Raw genomic sequence first — 22,400 nt, forward strand, 5'->3', positions numbered from 1 at the left:
TAACGACAACAAAAGTTCAATGAATTTACTGATGGTTTCTGGCGACTAACAATAAAAACAACCACCAGGGGTCGCCAATAAATTAAAAGGTATAAATTTAATATTACTAATATATTTAATATTACTGATAATAACTCCAGCTACAATAAATCATCAGGCTAATAATAATAAAAATCAGACTGTTATAGATTGGTAAAGTGGATTTTATTTGAGAATCTCTGATGACAATAAATAAAGGAAAATATAGTAAACCCATTCTGCTTAAAAATAAAATTGTCGCTCTGACACTTTAATCCGCGTACGGCATCCGAAGAGGGACACGCCCGCGTGTTCGCGTTTGAATAAACTTTGTCTTTGTATAACAGTGAATCACGTTTTGACTGATGTGTTTCATTTGTAATGAGAATGCACAAAAATAACCGAATATTGTCAGTTTGTTTTGTAAGAGACTATATAACTTTAAAATGTAACGACAACAAAAGTTCAATGAATTTACTGATGGTTTCTGGCGACTAACAATAAAAACAACCACCAGGGGTCGCCAATAAATTAAAAGGTATAAATTTAATATTACTAATATATTTAATATTACTGATAATAACTCCAGCTACAATAAATCATCAGGCTAATAATAATAAAAATCAGACTGTTATAGATTGGTAAAGTGGATTTTATTTGAGAATCTCTGATGACAATAAATAAAGGATAATATAGTAAACCCATTCTGCTTAAAAATAAAAAATCTAATAATCACAAGAAAAACAATGCCATGAATTTGCATGAAATGCCCAAACGAACAGACATACTATTCAAAGTTGATGCGTAGTAAGTGCACAGCATGTGTAAGAGAGGAAATCCACATCATACGCCACATTAAGGTCTTTCACTTCCTACACACCGACTACAGAAACCACTGGAATAAAAATGACCCTGTGTAAAAAGGAAACTATTTTGTTTTCCATCATAATCAAGTTGGTCAGTCTGTTAAATGTGCTTAAAGGTGGACCCGAATATTGCTCAGCAAGATTAAAAAAAAAATAATAATAATAATAATAATCATTCATACAGTGTATTTTCCATCAAACACATTCTAGTTGATTGAATCTCACTTGTCCAAGTCATACTTCAGGTCAAAATATTATCAATTCTATTATAAAATAAATTCTATTTTGATTTAAGAAGAGTGCATTTTTAGGAGCATTGTTTTGCATTATTTTCATGACAATAAAGCAACCCCACTGTTAAATTTGCATTACCATAAAAAAACTCTCATTACTGATTAATGAAAAATATATATTATTTAAATGGTAAAAATATTACTGTATTACAGTTACGATGATCTAATGAAAATTCGTGAATAATGAAAACTCAAAAGTAAAACATTCCACTAATTTTAAGAGAATTTGAGGGGAAAATGTGCTTCCAGTTATAATGAAAATATTTTGCAATGCATCCCATCTTATTAATTATTTATTTAAAAAAATATATATATTAAAAAATGGGTGAAATGTGACCTGGACATGTTATTCACCCAGTTTTTGAGAAGAAGCTAAAGCAACTACAGCAAGGGTTTTTTAAAATGTGTCTAACAAATTGGTTTACAGTACTCATTATACCGGCAGATTAATATTTCTACCATAAACCCTTGCCTATTTACTCACCCTGCAACACGTGGCTTTCTTTTCTTTCTCTCCACTCTGCACCCCATGCTGTCTGCTCTCTTAAACTCATTCGACCTTCGTTTTTTTCCAACAAGCAAACCTCTGACCCGTGTCTGACGTGACCTTTTCAAAAAAACACATGTAGCACGTCCTTCTTACATTCCCATCCGTTAAAATATGAGGTACAACATTCCCCCCGACATTCACCTTCACAAAGTATAATGCTGTCCAAAAATGAAACATAATAACTACTGTCAAGTTTAATATTTCTTTCATAATCTCTAACATCAGTAAATCAGTCCACGTCCCAAATGACGACAGTGAGTGTGTCCTGCACAGTGAGGGTTCGGTCTAACTGAAATGATTGGGAGTGCATCATTGCAAACAATCAAGACAGAAACTATAAATGCAGTTCTCAAACCATCTGAGGGAGATGGGACTAACACAGCTGCAGGTGAGAAGGCCACGGTATCCCAACATGCCCTTCTTCTCAGTGCTCGGACTGCTGTTTCTTATGGAAGGGGGCTTTAAGGCGGCTCCAGAAGGAGTGGCTGCGCCGGGTTTTCCTCTCGCCGCCCCGCACCATCTCGGCCTCGTGCTGGCGGATCTGACGCACCAGTGCAGCAAACACATCGTCGATGTAATAGCGGAACGCCGCGGAGGTCTCAAAAAAGGGGCACTGGAACTCCCTCGCCAGCTGTTTGCCCTCCTCCACAGACACCTGAATGTGTGAAGACGAAACAAACAGCCCTTCAGTCTAAGCGGCTTCATTTCGCTTGTGACTAGTACGTCTCCAACATTAGATAATGATTAGATGTGCACAAATAGTGGGTCATTTATTTGCACATTTATTATTCTCTCAACAAACTTTTCTGATTATTATCAATGCTGAAAACAGTTGTGATGCGCAATAGTTTTTGAGAACCATTGTAGAAAGAAATATTCTGCAACCTTATAAATGTCTTTGTCACTTTTGATCAAATTAATGCATCATTGCAAATTAATGCAATTAATGCATCAATAATTATAGCCTTTTGATGGACCTAAATTACTAATAAATGTAGTAACTAACAGCATCACGGTAACACATTACAGTAAGATTTAATTTGTTAACATTAATTATTACATTAGGAATTATGAATTAACAACAAAAATACTATCACAGCATTTATTAATCTACGTTAATGTTAATTTCACACAACCACTATCTAGAACAAGGTACATTAAAAATGTACACATATTTTCAAGACACTTCAGATCTCCAAATGCACACACAGTGCAGCCTATCGCTAAAGAAATGCAGCACAACTTTGAATGTGAACAGACCTTCAAAATCATGTATACAGCCAATGATAACATTTGCAAGATCACCTACGGCGACTCTGTAGAAGTTACAGATGAGAGAAACTGTCTGGATGGTACTAAAGATTGAGGAGCTCGTGCTATCTTGACTAGCGTTTGCCCAAAGGCATGTGAAGACCAGGAAGAGTCTGTTCTTCTCAGACGGCACAACGCTAAACTGTGAGACATCACAATGAGACATCAGCCCTACAGTGAAGCATGGAGGTGGCAGCACTGTGCATTAGGGATTCGTCCCTGTGGCAGGGAACGGAGACATCATAAAGAGAGAAGGAAAATGGTTGGAGCTTAGAACAGAAAAAAAGACCTTCAGGGCAATGACTTTGAAAAATTACTTAAAACCAAACAGGTTGTAGTCCTTGTCAAAATCCAGACCATGAACCACCAACAAATATGCACCAATGCTATAAAGTGCTGCAGGGATGGTGTATCTTTGTAGGTCAAAACCTAGCAACAAGTTGCATTTTAGCACTTCTGGCTCCACTGTCTAGAAGTCATTAGGTTTTATGAATGGGTTTTTGGTTAAATGCCTGAAATAAGGTCTGTAGTTCACACAAGCTCAAGACATTTGTATGTTTTATTCCATGACATAAAATACATCAGTAAAGTAAAGCTTTTACTTGTCTTGAAAAAGTTGGTTGATAACAAGTGTATAAATGAGACTACATTGGTTGTTGTGGACACTGAACAGATAAACTCGTGAATTTATCTTTTAAAAAAAGATAAACTTGCAAAGGTTATCATTGGCTGTATACATGATTTTTTGAAGGATGTCCCAGTCTTTAAGTCATGTGACCATGCTGTAGTTCATTTACAGCCTACATTTAGCTTTTTACTGCGTTTATGCTTGAAAATTCAAACAGGCTTCAAACTTTTGTGGGTCACAGAGCTTATTTTCCGCAATAATCCAAAATCCCATTAGGTTTTTGTCGAGGGAATCAGGGTGATGTTAACTTAAAGGTTGGCCTATAAAAATAAGTCATCACAGTGGTATATAACTGCTAAAATGTCACATTATAGACTATAGGAGAGGTGGCGAACGTCGGTCCTGGAGAGCCGCAGCCCTGCAGAGTTTTGCTTCAACCCTAATCAAACACACCTGAACAAGCTAATCAGGGTCTGAACGGAGTATTTTGAATGGGATGCATCATAGTTCAATAACGTTACGCAATATTATGCAATAGAGTCAGAAGGGGGTGAATATTTCTGAGGTTCAGGGGTTTCAGGTAAAGCGTCTCACCTGTCTGAGATGGACCAGATCAGACTTGTTTCCCACCAGCACGACGGGGGTGTCGACGGTGCGCCGCACGCGGTAGATCAGCTGCTTGAAGTGGCGAGCCTCCTGGAAACTGCGGCGGTCCGTGATGGAGTATGAGATGATGAAACCTTCACCCGCTCGCATGTACTGATCACGCATGGCTGTGAACTCCGCCTGGTTTCAAACAAAGAGATCTTCTTTACAAACTCACTGTCTTGTATCTTTGTACATATAATCATGCAAAATTACAGGATTTATCAGATTTCCAAGGTCATGACAGGAGCAGAAAGATTAGGGCTGGGCAATAAAACACTATTTTTTTATGTCGATTATGAGAAGCTCAGTCTATCACACAGCAGAAATAAAAGTGACAACAGCCAGTCAGTGCATGTCTCTAATAAATCTGCATGTTCTGTGTGTCTCTGTGTGAATGAATGGCGTGGATTCGTCTGATACACAAACTCAAACTCATGAGACGCTCAATGTTTTCAAAGTCTGCATCTCAATATATGAGGACATGAACACATGAACTTCAATCTCTGAGTCACTTCACCAGCTTTACACAGTTTCATTTGAGAAAAAACTACCGTCAAACACACACTGAAACTCAAAGCAAAGACCTACGAACGCAATCTGTACATAAACGTACCGCAGTTTATAATTTAAAAAAATAAGATTTTTTTTTATTTAAATGCATTCATGCCACCTCTGAGCCTCGTTAACCAGTCTGTAAATATTCCTTAATGCCACATTTGTGTGCATTAAGGAAAAAGATAAATTGTTGCAAAGATGAATTGTTGATACTGATTTCATTTGACTGGTAACTTATTCTTCCTGGTTGTGTCTTATTATTTTAATTGAATTTATTGTTTAATTAAAAATTGTGAAAAAGTTTCAAAAAAATGGAATTACAAAGGTAAAAAAAGCCCCTGTAAATCACTTTAAGGAGTCAAATATCGCCTCATAATGGGAAGGTTCATTTCTGTCATTGATCAGAAGGAGCTCCTAAATTTTTGACTGTGTTAAGAGCACTAGCGCTCCTAAAAAGAAATATAAGCGTAAAGTCCTGAAGAATGTAATGTCACCTTTTACAAACTAATTGCAAATGTTTATGCAAAGTGTAAATTATTAAATATAATCTACAAATCATGCAATACTGTACTAATAAGAAGTGTTTTTATGGAGGGCTTAGCTAATCAGGCCAATTGGAGACAATTACTAATCATTCTCATTTTTTACTAAATCATTCTTTCATTTTATTATTATTATTAGTAGTAGTATTAAACACAATGTATCTTTAATTTGGACAGAATTGCAGGGTGCCTGTCTTGATATCCAAGAAGTTTTAGTGAAAATATGAAAAGTTTAATGTTATTATTAGGGATGTAACGATTCACTTAACTGATTTGATTCGATTCACGATTTTGATTTCACGATTCGATTCACAATTATTATTTTTTTACAAAATGAGATTTAAGACAAATTATAAATTAAATGTGTCCTTTTATTATTGCTCGGACAAAATACTGTATGTTTCTTTGTGAAACTGAAATATAACACTATAATAATATACTAATACAGCACTTGTAAATTATTGCTATTTTACATACATTCATATAAACTCCTACCCTAACTGAATCGCGATTTGTTTAGCATCTCAACCGATTTGAATCGTCACATATTTGAATCGATTTTCAAGCGGCTCGCAGTTAATCGTTACATCCCTAGTTATTATAGATTATAAAGGGTTTTATAATTGCAGTGAATTTTGGCCATTTCCACCACTGATTACTACTGTATAGCCTACTAAGAAAGAATAATATCTCAAAGTAATAAAAATATTACAAATTTAAGGAATATCATACAACCAAGGTATTTTTTCATTCATTTATACAGTTCTGTTGTGCAGCACGCTTGACAATAAAAATGCAATGTTATGTTGTGAATAAATTTCATTTGATTACATTTTTTAAAAATGATCAAACAGTTCAAGTTAATTAATTCATTTCTTTAGACACCTTTTTGTTTTACGTCTAACAAACACGTGGAAAGTATTTCCTTCCCCATTAACAGTTAACAGATGAATATTGCGATAAATCATATGATATGGAAAAAAATATTGTGATAATATTTTTGGCCATATTGCCCAGCCCTAATTGGATATAACTTTACACAATGTTAATAAGCAATTTTACCACATTAGTCTCCTGTTCAAATACAATCGAGTATAGGTCTTGTGGCTATATTTCTGGCACCATAATGCATTCCTGTAAACCAGATTTTTGTTTGTTTTAAAAAAACCAAGAGATCAGTTTAGATTGGTTGATTGGTCAAAATGTTTACGTCGTAATCAACATTATACCACAGATGCATTATGAAACACTACTTGAATGTTTCAACAATGTTCCCAAATGAACCTTAAACATTACATACAACTCGTGATAAGATGACTAATGTATTTTATAACAATGCTGAGTGATCCAATGACGAAAAAGATGCTGATTAAGAGAAAGAAACATCGTGCCTGATGTGTGTTTGTGTGTCTTGTGAAGTGACAACCGCAAAGACAGAGACAGGAAAAGGGAAGTGAGACACATTTGGTTGAAGGAGAATGACCTTCTTATAGTCTGCAAAATAAAGTGTTAAGTTGAGCACCACAGTTTACCACAGACAGGTTTTGCACTTCACAGTTGGTCTGATTCTGGTCTTGTTTTCCATGTGTCCTTCTTTAATCACACCACCTCTCCCGCCTACCTGTCCTGCTGTGTCCAAGATGTCCAGGTTTGCTGGCTCATCGTCAATGCGGATCTGTGTTTTATAGGCATCCTCTAAGAACAGAAAAACACACGCATGAAGGTTGATGAGAGATCGCAACAACATTAAACAGCTTAACAGACAAAAAACCCTTAAATGGGAAGGGACATCTGTGTTACATTTAGGGGTATATTTAGTAAAGACACAGAAGATGCACTACTATTCAAAGGCTTTTTTTAAGGACGCATTAAATTAATCAAAAGTAATGACAATAAAGACATTGTATAGTGAAGACATTTATATTCTTGCAAATTCTATTTCAAATAAATGCTGATCTTTCTGTTCATCAAAGAATCCTGAAAAGGAAACTCCAGGTATCCACAAAAATATGAAGCAGCACAACTGTTTTCAACATTGATAATATTAAGAAATCTTTCTTTAGGAGCAAATAAGCATATTATACTGATTTCTGAAGATCATGTGACACTGAAGACTGGAGTAATGATGCTGAAAATTCAGCATTTAGACAAAATCACTGGAGAAAGAAATATTATGGATAGAGGACTTGTATTTTAGCCGGAATTTAAAAACAGTTAAAAGTGACATAATAATGGATTTGTTTCTTACAAACATGAAGCTTTTCACTTTACAAGACGTTAACTGATAGACTGGACTGGTGTGGATTACTTGTGGATTATTGTGATGTTTTTGGACTCTCATTCTGACGGCACCCATTCACTGGTGAGCAAGTGATGAAATGCAACATTTCTCCAAATCTGTTCCCATGAAGAAACAAACTCATCTACATCGAAGATCATGTGACACTGAAGACTGGAGTAATGATGCTGAAAATTCAGCTTTGCTCACAGGAATAAATTACATTTTAAAGTATATTAAAATAGAAAACAGTTAATTTAAATTGTAATGATATTTCACAATATTACAGTTTTAAATACTGTACAGACACAGACAGACACAACACCTGACAGTCTCAAGAAAAATCTATGAAAATAGATTTAAATAGATTATCTATAAATAGATTAAAAGAAAGAAAATAAGCATGGCATGTAAAAAATAAACCAATTTACATAATAGATGTTTACATAAAGACAAATTATAAGATAATATTATTAGATAATTATTAGATAATATTATTATATTAGATAAATTATACAAATTATTACATCATAAAAATAAATTAGACATCAACTTAAAAGTATCATTTCTGTGCCACTACCAAAAAAATCACTGTTTTCAAACAGGTTGCACATTAAAGGAACAGTTCATCCAAAAATGAAAATTTGCTGAAAATGTACTCACCCTCAGGTCGTCCAAGATGTAGATGAGTTTGTTTATCTATCTGAACAGATTTGGAGAAATGTAGCATTACATCACTTGCTCAGCAATGGATGATCTGCAGTGAATGGGTGCCGTCAGAATGAGAGTCCAAACAGCTGATAAAAACATCACAATAATCCACAAGTAATCCACACCATCTCTGCTCTGTTCCCATGGAGACAGTGATATAAAGAGAGAATATCAGTCACCCTAAAGAACCTTCTGCAGTGCACTCTCAAACAATGAGATCCTCACCAGGTGACCTCCGCTCATCTCCTAGGCAACAGACTCCTGGAGGGGAAGGAAGTTGCTAGGCACCTGCGCCTTCATAACGACCAGACTGAAGCACTGAGCCAACACCCACACTTTTATTGTCTGCCTGCCTGTGACTGTACGTCTAAGGCTGTGAAACCAGCCCTCTGTCTGACCACAATAACTGCTACAGTGAAAGAAAACCACTGGAAGAGCATGTAGAAATCAGGCACAAGGGTCAATCGCACTAAATTATTTCATGCCAAAATCAAAGGAAGAAATTAGGAATTTAAAATTTAGTTGAAGAAAGGGAAGTCTATTTAAAGGGACAGTTCACCCAAAAATGAAAAAAAAATGAAAGCTGTATTAATGTCTTGTGAGGAGAAAAGCTGCGTGTTTGTAAGAAACAAATCCATCATTAAGACGTTTTTATGTTAAACCTTTGCTTCTGGCCAAAATATGAGTCCATAATCCATAATAATGCTTCCTCCAGTGAAAAAAGTCCTGTTATACTCTCACAATCAAAATCCACTGACATATTTGTTTAGAACGGTTTTGTATTGTTTTCACTTGTAAACGGTGCTTGATCTGTGCTTATTTCTCCCCTGATTTAGACAAAATCACTGGAGAAAGAAATATTATGGATAGAGGACTTGTATTTTAGCCGGAATTTAAAAACAGTTAAAAGCGATCTGTTCCCATGAAGAAACAAACTCATCTACATCTTGGGTGTCCTGAGGGTGACTAAATTTCAGTAAATTTTCATTTTTGGACAAACTGTTCTTTTAAACTTGGATAGGAAAAAGAATTAGACTGAAATTCATAACGGAAAGGAATAATTTCCTTACCGATAGTAGGGTCATGATCCTCTGGAAATCTGTGACTTATAAACTGCATGATGATGGCTACAAGACAAAGAGTAAGACAAGCAGAGTTCTTACATAATTGTGGTACCATGAAATTCAATGAGAAGAGTGTAAACATCTCCCCCTTCTCCCTCATGTGGAGTAAACACACCCTGCTGTCAGCATGTATTTGCTCTGTATGTGCTCTCTGCTCTGTTCCCATGGAGACAGTGATATAAAGAGAGAATATCAGTCACCCTAAAGAACCTTCTGCAGTGCACTCTCAAACAATGAGATCCTCACCAGGTGACCTCCGCTCATCTCCTAGGCAACAGACTCCTGGAGGGGAAGGAAGTTGCTAGGCACCTGCGCCTTCATAACGACCAGACTGAAGCACTGAGCCAACACCCACACTTTTATTGTCTGCCTGCCTGTGACTGTAAAAATTTTAATCAAATGTATTTTAAAATTCTCTACACCCTAGTGAATTACTATTTCATTATTTTATGGTACATCTATTTTGTGCTAAGTATACTACAAATATATTTACATATTTATGTGCTTAATAAAAATACCCTGCAATTGTACTTTTAGTATACTAAACTGTTATACTTAAAGTCTGCCAAATTGGAACAACTAACTTTGTACTAGTGCACTTTAATTGTCTGGAAGTAGTGCTGAGGTCCAACTAAAGATATTGCAGCCCATCTACGTGATTTTCCATGGAAATAATATTAGACAATGAAACAGCACTGCTGAGTGGTGTTTTTCAGTTTTGAGCAGCTCTTTTTAATTATGTATCTTGTATGTGTGTCTTATATATCTATATAATTTTAATAGTAAAATTATTTTAGTTTCTTTGCATTTTTATCATAATTCGTTTGTCACAAAATTTGGCAACACGAAAACGACAAGGTTGCAAAAATGATGTAGGCTACATCATAGAAAATTGGTAGAAAATAAAGCAGCCAATAAAAAAATCTACTTTTACCTATGGCTAAGCATGTCCCTTTGATGACCATTTTGTTGTAAGCATTTCAAAGTACTGTAAAATCATAATTAATGTGGGATCTTTTTCAAACAGTTGTGACAATTTATTGTTTAGCCTATATATAATTCGATGACAGCGGTGGCTTATACTTTGGCCAAGTCACCACACTTTAATTGTAACTAACAACATTAACCGTAATAACAATGGTGTGTTGGCGGAAACTATGGTTACTAGAACATGTCTAAACCCACTGCTCCGGGTGTGTGTTCACGGTGTGTGTGTGTTCACTGCTGTGTGTGTGCACTTTGGATGGGATAAATGCAGAGCACTAATTCCGAGTATGGGTCACCATACTTGGCCACATGTCACTTCACTTCACTTCACTTCACTTCACTAAAAGCAAATTATTTTAATATTAAGGCCTTGTGTCATTGAGTGGCAGCCGCACCAAGAAACCACTTGTTTAAAAATGTCGAAAAGGAAAACTTGCATTACCACAAGAAAAAGTATTTTAAACCACCCAAAGATGAAGTGCATTGTTATTTCATGACCTAGTTTGAAATGAACAGACCGACAGAACTAGATTAACTGCAATGAAATCATAGTTTGTGATATTATTAATAGACCCAACGCGTCGACGACATGCAGAACTTCTGAGGATACATCATAAACATATATAAATCTAACTTTATTAGTTATATTAACAAAGTATATTTTATAAACTTTTAGTGAACACCAAAAACCCTGCGAAAGTTTTAACAGGTAAAGTTTTAAGCAGTTAAAAACAGCCCACATTGTTCATCGATGTGAATGAACAGGCTCGTTTATGAAGCGACAGAGTTGCATTAAAGCAAACACTTGAGTCGTTAAAATAAAATAAACTAGTGAGACATAGTAGCCGCCGCCGTTACAGTCATTATGCTTCAAAAAGTGTGATTCTGTACATGATAAAGCTATGATTAGAAGCCGACTGAGTCACATGGTGTCTTACCTGTGTCACAGGATCTCTGTCTCCATTGGGACGTTTGTGTCGACGCAAATGATGTTTAAATATTTGATGTTAGAAAATTCCTGCCATACAATCTCACTGTAAACATACAAAGCCATGGAGGACTGGAGCAGCGCGCGAACGGGTCCTAAAGCCCGCCGAGTTACATTGAGCCAAAGACTACTTAAAGGGACTTTGATTCAGCCCATTGACGAACTGTAACGCTTACGATATATTACCATGGTAACGTAAGTTATAGAATGAAACATAAATATAATGAATACATTTACATAGTTCAATTATATAGTTACCACAGTTATTGTTATTACTGTAAAATTGTAATAAAGTGCATGTGTAAAGAAAGAAATACAAAAAAGAAAAAGAAATATATTGAGAAATACAATGTTGAATATTGTATAATATCCATAGTAAGAAGCTTTCTGAATCCTTTTTATGTTGTATAATTTGATTTAATGACAGTGGTAGCTAAAATACTGTGTTGGTAGCATGGTACAGTCATGGTTGCATATATACTAGTACTAAATAATAAGCAACTTTATGTAGTTTTGTGTAATTCTTGCGACTCTGGAGCCCCCTACAGTTAACCCTCTGTTATTGTTCATTTGGGGGTCACACTTGTGTTGCTCGCAGTCAAAAGTGACCGAACACCTGAAATGTAACTTTTTTTTTTTTTTTCAGAAAAATTAATTTAATATATTTTTGTTCAATAATATTTTTCTTTTGTATTTTGAATGAATTTCATGGTACTAATTAATATTTATGCAATAATTATGATCATTCTTTCCCCTTTGAAAATAAAAAAAAAATTATAAAATTATAAAATATAAAATTATATTTTTATATTACTTTTCAATTATGGCAGTATGTTAAAATAGAGACAATGCCTTTAAGATCCCATTTTTGAAGGCAGATTAGTTCGATCTGGTGGGAGTAAAAAAAAGAAAAACATCTGAAATTCCATGGTTTAGCCACTAGAGCTCTATATAAAGGGCTATACATTTTCTAGTTGTTTTTAGACATAAATACTTATTTTTATTAAGTTGTGGATTTGGATTTATATTTAGACATTATCAAAGACAACTTTTTGTAAAGGTTTAGATTTTTTTGTTTGTTTGTTTTTTAAATGATGGTTTGAAATGTCAGTTTCTGCATTAATTTTACTACAGTCAAACCTGAACACAGAGAAAGACATTTTGTTACGCATAACATCAAAATTCAACAAAAATGTAACAAAAATGAACAGGAATGTTTTATCAGAGGTTAATCAATCTGATTTCAACTTCTTATTTAAGTTATTCAATTTTGCCATATTGTTACAGCCAGACCCGTTCATTTTTGTGTGTATAATAGTGTTTTGTGTGTGTGTGTGTGTGTGTGTGAGTGTGTTTGAGTAGGTGTATCTATTTTGTACTCTCGATGTTTTAGAGTGTCACCCCTTCCTTGGTGTCTGTGTTTTATTGATTTTATTTCACGTATTTGCAAAAACATGTTTTGCCTTACAGTCCCACTAGTTCCCACTGGGGGGGGGGTCTGGATCGTGAATGATTTGTAGGTTGTACACACCAAAAATTCTCTGTAAAATTCCCTGTATTGACTGCGAACAATGCAAGTGTGACTATTTTTTTTTCAACCACAGAGCTTTTTCGAATCAAGTCCACGATTTTTTTTTTGCCGACTACCATAAAAGTCATTGAGTTTCGTACCATTCCGATGAAGTAGCGATTTTTAAAATTTCAAACCTTTTTTTTTCCCGGTCTAAAATGACCGAACAACTCCAGAGGGATACAGGTGCATTATTGTTGCCGTAAATCAGTCTGCTCATTTCGTGGGATTTCATACCCGCTCACCAAACTAGTTAGGCTGTGTCCGAAAACTTAGGCTGCTGACTTGATGCCTCACTGAAGGTACCTCACAAAATGATTTTGGACAGACTTATGAGGGAGCATAACGGTTTAATGATCTACAACAAAATAGAGAGAGAGAGCTTTGGTGGTAAAGCGACTATTTAAAGGGGTCATATGATGCTTTGGAGTGCTTTCTCTTTGGAGTGTTACAAGCACTTGGTGCATAAAGAAGATCTGTAATGGAGGACAAGGATTGTTTCCTGAACCAGTAGCCTACAATGCCGGTGTCTGTTTCTATAAAGTGGGGCAATTCCAACTTTGCAAAGACAGTCTGGCGCTTCATGACTCACAACCTGTAAGTACGTTTTTATATTTAAAGAATTTGCCACTGATGATTCAAACGCGAGTTGCCAATCACAACACACTGGATAGCTGGCCAATCACAGCAGACCTCGCTTTTCAGACCGATGAGCTTTGTAAAAATCGACGCGTTTCAGAAAGGTGGGGCATAGAGAAGAAACAATAATGTACATTATGTGGAAAATAACTGCATAAACACATTTCATTACACCAAATACACAAAATAATGTTCTTTTTAGCAACGTCATATGACCCCTTTAATTACTACAATATGAATTTCTCGCTAGAAAAAGTTGGTCAAAACCTACATTTACACACAACCACCAACCACAACTTTCAGATGCCATTTTTATTTTTTAGCACACAGAATTGAACACACAGGATTGGGGGATATCAAAGACAGCGAAGGATAAATCTATGCTGCCTTCAAAAACCAGTCAGATGAAGGCATCGCAGAAGACAGGAAGAGAAGCTAACAAACAGAAGTTTGGAGGGAAGCGTGGGAAAGAAACAGAAGCCACTTGCCTTATTACAGTCAGTGTACCATCAGAATGATTCTGAAACTGATATTTCAAGGTAAAAAATGTAGTTGCTTTAAGTGGTGCTCAAATGTTGGCTACTTTATAATAAATACCATATATTAACATGGTGCTTGTCCAAAAAAAAAAAAAAAACATGCTAATACTTTTTTGTTTGTGCAGTTTTCTTGTAATGTATCCTCAGTGGCCAGTTGCTTAAACAACCACTGTGTTTAGACTGTGTCATAAGAACTTGTCTTACCAACTAGCAAGGGGTAAACAGTCTTATACTTTTCAGATTCAGAGTAGACCAACCTACATTTTTACGTATCTGACTAAAAAAAGCCCTAGATGACTAACTTGTAAGACTTGTCTAAACAGTTTATGGAACCAGTCACAGTTCTGCTTGGCAAGCTATTCCTATTTTTTGGATCTGTCACCTTATCATGGAAAATTTGTGGTTGGAAAATTGAGCAAAATAAGGGGTGAGTAGGCGACAGATTACAACTCAAGTTACAACTTGATTTTAATTCATCTTCAGAGCAGAGAAAGAGTGGAAAGTCTGATCTAGTGTATCAGTTTTTATTTTATTTCATTGTGTTAACAACTTCAACATACAGTACAAGTCAGCATTAGTGTAACATACTGTATTTAGCATAAACTCACAGCAGTATGCAGATATCTTGCCCTCAAAAGCATTACAGTTCACACTTTATGTTAGATGTCCCTGAAGATCATGTAGTGAAATGAGCAGTATTAAGCTGGGTATGTAAAGTACAAGTTATTACACTGTACTATACATTATACATAGACAACTTGCTTGCACTTACAAATATTGAAAAGGCCAGGTAACAACATGGATCACACTACAGTTGTGGTGAACTAACACTGTTTATCATCTAGGTACAGTGGTTTTAGGGACACCTAAAATAAAGCTGAATCACTGCACTTTAACCTTATCAACACTGCGGTATCCAAATGGACTAATATATTCATTACAATAATTTTCTTCTCAGCTCATTTTCGTCTTTGTTCAGCTTTCAATGTTTCTGTACAACACACAACAGCACAAACAAAACTGAGGGATTGTTAGGGACCAGTGGCAGAGAGTAAAAGAGGGGCAGATAGCACTCCAAAAGAGGAGGTTTACACAAAAAGAAACCATTTCCATTCCAGGTAAAACAGTTAGATACAAGAAGAGCAGAAAGTACTACTGCCCACCAATGCATTGGAACAAACACTCATTTACAATTGGTTATATTCATCCTTATGTCTATAGTTACTGATATAAAACAAGCTTTTTATGCCCAAAAGATCAAAAAGGTTCCAAGTAACACAAGGAGCCGAGGGTTAAAATAAAGAAAAACACGCATGTATCATTTCACTTAGGTTGCATTGTGTAGTTTGGGTTGCTGTTTTTACAAAAGTGGGGTTTGCTGTCGTTTAAACCACTAAAAACTGTAATATATACACCAGTTTTGAAGCAGAAGTTTGAATAGTGAATGCATGCAGGGTTAAAAACATTATAGAGGTGGAAGAGTTCACTGTTGTAAATGTATAGCTTGGAAGTGAAATAGCAAGACGATGGGCACATGGTTTCTTCATTTTCTTCAAAATGCGATTGGAATGTGATTCATTTACTTCCTAATAAACTATGGTAAATCTCATTATGTGGTCTTAATGACTCACAATGAGCTTGACTGCAGATATCATGGAGAGAACGCTGGGGCTTAATTTACTGCTATATTAATTTCACATGTTAAATATGAAATATCTCTAATGAGCCAGTCGATATCTTTTCCTCCTCTCCCCCTCCCACTTTCTGCCTTACCAACTAAATATGCGCTCAATCGCACTGGGAATAGAGCATGTAATTCTGCCTCAGGGGCCGTGGGCACTGAATGACATCAATGGGAACACATCCACACGCACATTGCATGCCTTCAAACGTCGACTCAGAGGCCTGTCTGAGGCTGCAGTGTGAGCGGCTTCATCGTGGTCGCCAACACTCATTTCACTCAGGTGTGAGATATCCACACCACAAAACGTTGGTCCATCTACTTTGGTTAGTTTTCGACAGCTGCCGCTGACTAATGGTTACTGGCTCATGCCAAAATCCTAACTTTGATATGGCCAGTTACTAGTCCTATCATAGTTATTAGGTTTTTGATACATATATATATATATATTCTTTCTTTTGAACACAAATCATAAAAATAAATACAGTACTCTGAGAAAGTGCAAAAATTGGTCTGAATCTGCATATATCTCAGCTATAAGTCCGAGAATTGACAGGCTTAAAGCCAAACAGGTTATTGAAGTAATTATGATTTCTAAGCTGGGGTGGCTAAATTTAGTTATTTCCACGACACCATTTGTATGTCAAAAGTTCAAATGTATATTTGACGATATTCAATTGTACTATGAAAAAAGAAACAGAAGAGTACTAGTGTTACGCCTCATGATACATTATGTACATCTTGACCAAATACGTTAAGAATTAGTTTTATGGCCTTAGGAATTAAGTGTGGCCTTAAAAAACACATTTGATGGCAATAGAAACTGTGATGTTAGGTACAGCACACGTAAAATGTACAAATTTGACAATGCGTAAATATGCTAATATCTGTCACATTTGGCTTTGACTGTTATTTAATTGGTGTTTCCCGCCAACCTTTTTGACCAAGCCTTCCCTGATCTCTATGCTATGGTAGCACAGCAACTGGGTCAAAACCTCCTTTGTGGTACAATGGAAATGTGCATAGATGTGCATAAGGTAAAAAAATTGAATTTAAATCAATGAATAGTAGATATGTTGAGATACGCCGACAACACGTCATAGAACTGCTTTGTCCAAGTCATCAAGTCAGAGAAATTAACAATAATATATAAGTACAGCTACAAATAAATAAACAGCTACAGCATAAAAACGGGGAAAGTGTAGACTGGCTTTACTATGTGGAACATCAGAGCATTTTCATAAATCAAATTTTTATTTTTAATCCTGAGCTGACGGTCTCTTATTTTCATTTGGCGGTTGGCTGAAAACTTGGCCTTGACACCAGGTTTTGTTTAACTTGACATTTAGAGTTTTATTTTTCTAGAGAATTTTCATCTCAATTTTAGCCGTATTTCAACCTTGTCTTCTGTGGTAAGCATTAGCATGTTAGCAGAAATGCTCATGATGGTGTCCAGTTTATATCCCCTTTCATCCATTTTTATCCTACACTATCAAAACATTCACCCCATTATGTTTTTTAAAAAGTGGACTTAAAACTAATAAAAGTGTCTCACTATTTCTAGCATGCGGCTAATTGAAAGTAGTGTATGTATATTGTCAATATGGCGGTATACTGGTGAAAGGCTCTGAGGATACTGTGGTATAACTCTCATCCAGGTATAATTCGCTTATAATTGACTTTAGCTATGTCTTATCAGAGCCAAAAACCACACTGACGTGGTTAGTTTAGCTTTTTTTCCTCTCTTTTTTTTCTTTGCTATGATGTATGAGTCTTTTTTGCTACGAGTTCGTTAGAGAACTTTCTAAGTGTCTTTTCCGTTAGACTGCTCCTGGTCCTATGTCCTGACACATCCGCATCCACTCATTCACCTATCTGTACAGGGAAAAGGAGAGATTGTAAAATGGGCTTCTTTCTATAGAGGGGCTAACAGGAAGGAAGTGGTATAATAGATTTTGCTTTCCCCATGTGTTAGCCAGACACTAGTACTCTATAAGGTTATGCCACTTGGCAATCTGCCGCCTTGGGTTGTCACAGACTTCCCTCCAGTGAGTCACCCCTGATGAAATGGGGCTCTGACCACCCAGAACCAGGCGACCCACAACCTCATTCTTCGTGGTGCGGTCAAAATCGATGACCAGAAACTCCACAGAGATGTCCGGCATAAGCTCAGCGGGAACATCGTAGATAAACGATTCATTAAAAACGGGATTGAGTGTGCATTTCTTCACGTGAGTCTTCTTCTTGGCTATGCGCTTGCGGCCGTAGAAGACGTTCACTTTAACATAAGGGTCTGTAGGTGGAGAAGGGAAATAAAGACATGAGAATTTGGTTAATGACAAGTTTTTGGCATCATAAACGGGATCATCTGAATATCTATATATTTGTGTGTATGTGTGCTGTGTACTTACTGCCTGACAGGCCTGTGATGTCCATGGTTGGCAGGTGTTTGGCCTTAAGGACTACCACATTAAGCCTGTGAGTAACAGGCTGGTAGGACAGAGAGACTAGCAACTCCCCACGACTTTCACACTATGGAGAAACAGAACAGAAATTGAACACAAGAAATGGCACACAAATGTTTATAAGCCTAAACAAAACTCTATCAGTCGAATGACTAAGGACATGATGATGAGCCACCCTGTGATCACTCAGCTCTTTCAGACTCTGTCCAAAAGTAAAGTAAGCCTGGCACAATCATCCATGCATCGCTTCCAAGAGTAGTGGCAACAAGGGGAACAATACCCATCACCTAGTGTTGTAGTCGAGACCAGCTATTTCGAGTCGAGACATGAGTAGAGTCAGAGTAATAATTGAGACCAGAAGAGGGTCAAGTCCGAGTCAAGTCAAAGACCTGAAGAGTGTGTGAACAATTCAGAAAGTGTAAATAAGCTTTCCTTTTAGGATGAGTGAAGTCTGGTTTTGCTTCAATGTCACACAAACCTCTGCAGCACACACACACACAGCGTGCTTCTGTCTGAAGACAAAATAGCTCAGAGAGGATCCTATGAGTCAACACAGGCCACAAAAAGTATCCACACTCTTGTAGTACTAAAGACCGGACTGTCCAAATGCTCCCCAGATTATGAAAAGTTCAAGATCATGAAAATATGGTCTTAAGCTTGGGCTTGAGACACAGTCTTGTCGTGAGTACTACCGAGTACTGCCCTCACTCTTGTCCAAGGGCCTGCAGTGCCCATGGCCATCATAGCCAACTCTGTTTCAGAGTATTGAGGGACCTAATGGTATCCCTGATCCTGGGACAAGGTAGGGTTTGCAAATTATTAGATTAAGAGCTGAGCAAGTCTTGCAACACAACTCTGTTCTCCTGGCACTCCTGGTCGCTGGGACAAAGCCTGACTAAAAGTAAGATAATGATGTGTTGTAGACCTTGTTTTTGGAAATTATCTCTGGAATGTCCTTTGGCCAAGAACGGGGTGTCCAATCCTGCTCGTGGAGAGCAAATGTCCTGGTCCAATTCCAAAGTTTAGCTCCAACTAAATGAAACACACCTGAACCAAGGTAAACGTCCTGGCAGGTATGTTGGGAAAAGTTGCAGCTAAACTCTGCAACACCTCCTGGCCCTCCAGGACCTGGACTGAACACCCCTGGTCAAGAGGAACAACAGAATGACTGCAGGATACACTGCTAGTCTTAAGACTTTAGAAATATTGTCAGGCACCTTCTGGCATTAGCAAAGTCAAGGTACTTCAACAATCCAGAAGCACTGGCAGTACAGGGCCTTTCTTTTCGGTATGCATGGGGTACTTTCCTTGTCCCATATGATGTAACTCAGACTACCTGGATGAAGTCATTATCCACTCGGGGCGCTGAAAGGAACACCTACTTTATCTCCTGGACTGTGAAATTGACCATAGAGGAGGAGATAGCATTCACTTCATTTACACCAGAGCCTGTCCTGCTTACACGGGACATTAAATTGCCACTTATTCTCCAGATGGACAAATTTGAAGGAGAACTGCAATGGTGAGCCATCTGTGCACCTGTCAGTTCTCCCTGTGCAATGGTGATCATATGGTCATGAGGGTAAGCAGGGTGGAATAATCAAAGGCACCTGTCCACTGTCATAAGAGAAGAGGACAAAAGGAGCATTGGCATCTCTGCAAGCCATGGTTCAGCTCCCACAGGACATTTATTTCTAACTCTGTCTCTTGTATCCTGACACTTATGAGCACTGAAACCTTCAGCAACCACCACCTTAAACAACGTAAGGTGACATTTAACCCAACTCTTCACAGGTTTTTAACCATGGGTTATGAAGCCCTGCCCCAGAGTAGTAAAAGCAGTAACAACAAATTCTGATGACACAGGTATACAATGTAAACAAATGGCAAGTGTAAAATAGTGCCAGAATGTAACGGCAAGTAGTTTAGCAACAGACAAATATAGACTGTCTTAATGCAGTCCTCATTAAATGTTCATGTGATTTGTACAGTTGCTGAGTTTAGTTTCAGTGCTTTCACTGTCCTTCAATGGTGGAACAAGCATCCAGCCCCAACCTGATTGCTAAGACCACAAAAAACAGCTTAAGATATAAATAAAGCCACTCATTACCATTTAAAAAGACATCCTTTTCTGTACCTTTTTCTGTTTCTGCACTTTCGTTTCTGGTTTACACTGAAATGGGAATAAATAAGGAATACATTTTCCAGTAAAAATATTGAAATACAGTCGCAAAATTGCAAGTTAATAAGATTATTAATACAGAGTATACCTCGCCACTGGCAAATTGTAAGCTTATACCCTCTCTACTGTTAGCTCAAAACAAGTAAAAAAAAAAAAAAAACTATTTTAAATTTAAACGCGACAAGAAAAACAAATTTATGTCATGTTATTTACACTTTTAAAGTCTCATGCAGTTTTGATTCTCAGGTAAATGCTTAGACGTTTTACTGCACAACAAGACAAAAGTACAGATTGAAAAAGAAAACGATGCAGATTTATGCAGATGTTTTTGGGACTGCTAATATTGCTGGCTTCCAGTCACTTTCTATAAACGTATCTAGTTAAATGAATAAATGTAAATTCGTTTTTTTCTTTCTGTGGCTTCTTCCACATCACATGAAAAGACTTTACTTCTTATTTTTTCTCTTGCCATCTCTGTTGTTTTCCTCTTCTTTGAGAGTAAAGATTCCAGACCTGTTCCTGCTTATCACCATGACAACTTGCATTAGGAGGCATCCTGGAGCTAAACATGGACTTAAAACAACCCACATCTTAATGCGTAATGTCTGTAAGTGTTTGTGATTTTCTTTTTAGCTGTACAATGAGGCACAGTCTCTGCAGGTAACTGTGCTTCTCATATGCCTGTTAACTTGTTTAATTTGACCATAGATACATTGGACCAGGTTAATAAAATATTGGGTATCTCTTCAGTTTAGGGACAGATTCTCTCTTAACTAGTTGCTTATTAGCAGGCATATTACTAGCATATTGGCTGTTTATTAGTACTTATAAAGCACATATTAAAGCCTTATTCTGTATGACTGTATTTTTTATCCCTTCCACCCCACACCTAAACTTAACAACTACCTTACTAACTATTAATAAACAGCAAATTTGGAGTTTATTTAGGCAAAAGTCACAGTTAACAGTTAATAGTGAGAATTCATCCCCAAACTAAAGTGTGACAACATATTGAATACATGTGCATCTTTATATAAATGTATAAAGATGCACATGTTAATGTTACACCATGTTTCACTTGTATGTCATACTTGTTGAGCTTTGATAATAATCCAATTTACCCATGCAAATGACTGGATGTAATGTGTAAATAAATGATCTATTAAAAAATTGTTACCCAGATAATGTTTCTCCATAATTTATGAGATTTGGAGGTAATACTTGAGTAAATTTGAGGATTTGTTGTACATCTCTAAAGATGCATGAGCGATTATGCTTTAGATACTGCCAATATTGTACATTTAAGTGTCTATTCAAAAGTACCAAAATGTACATGAACACTTTAAAACAGATCCCGAATATGAATGAGATCATTCTGTTTTCGCCTCTGCATTAACAAGGCTACTCTAATTCGACACACATTCATTTTCTTTATCTTCCATGAAAATGTTCTTGAAGAAGAGCTATAAGCAAGCGTAACCCGCAGTATGTCACTCACTCTTCATAATCACCCATCTCTCTCTCTCTCCCAATCTCTCTCGCCGCACGGACTGCACCCCATCTGTTTCCTGAGCTTTTTCTCCTTCCTTCTCTCACTCTCTCTCTGTCTTTCTCTTGGCTGAATCGATTGTCCACCACTCCCAGCCAACACCCTAATACTCCTGTCTTGTGGAGCCATAGACGCTGATTCAATTTAAGATGCTCTCTCTGTAGAAGAGTATAAAGCAGACAGGAAGTTCTCTGATTTGAACAAGCTTACATATTTTGTATACTGATTTACAAAGCCGTACACAAGCGGGAAAACAAGCTCAAATACTTATTTGCC

The 22,400-nt window shown here is 36.7% G+C and overlaps 2 protein-coding genes across 2 annotated transcripts in view; both read right to left on the reverse strand.

Annotated features, from left to right (window-relative positions):
* Window positions 1-1,393: 1,393 nt before the first annotated feature.
* Window positions 1,394-11,489, reverse strand: rit1 (Ras-like without CAAX 1; the record flags this gene model as incomplete). The annotated part of the gene is made up of 5 exons (XM_016563151.1): window positions 1,394-2,382; window positions 4,261-4,452; window positions 7,033-7,106; window positions 9,471-9,527; window positions 11,450-11,489. Coding segments are annotated over 5 exons (594 nt in total), but the record flags the coding sequence as incomplete, so codon positions are not given.
* Window positions 11,490-16,380: 4,891 nt separating this feature from the next.
* Window positions 16,381-22,400, reverse strand: part of LOC107748350 (synaptotagmin-11-like) — a 30,269-nt gene continuing 24,249 nt past the window's right edge. The window contains exons 3-4 of the mRNA XM_016563115.1: window positions 18,340-18,460; window positions 16,381-18,221 (exon numbers count right to left, since the gene is read on the reverse strand). Coding sequence (XP_016418601.1) covers window positions 17,911-18,221; window positions 18,340-18,460 — 432 coding nt within the window. The 3' untranslated portion in view covers window positions 16,381-17,910. The remainder of the gene's footprint in view (window positions 18,222-18,339; window positions 18,461-22,400) is intronic.

Source organism: Sinocyclocheilus rhinocerous, unplaced genomic scaffold (assembly GCF_001515625.1).
Source record: "Sinocyclocheilus rhinocerous isolate Xijiao unplaced genomic scaffold, SAMN03320098_v1.1 scaffold1281, whole genome shotgun sequence".
NCBI classification, from domain to species: Eukaryota; Metazoa; Chordata; class Actinopteri; order Cypriniformes; family Cyprinidae; genus Sinocyclocheilus; species Sinocyclocheilus rhinocerous.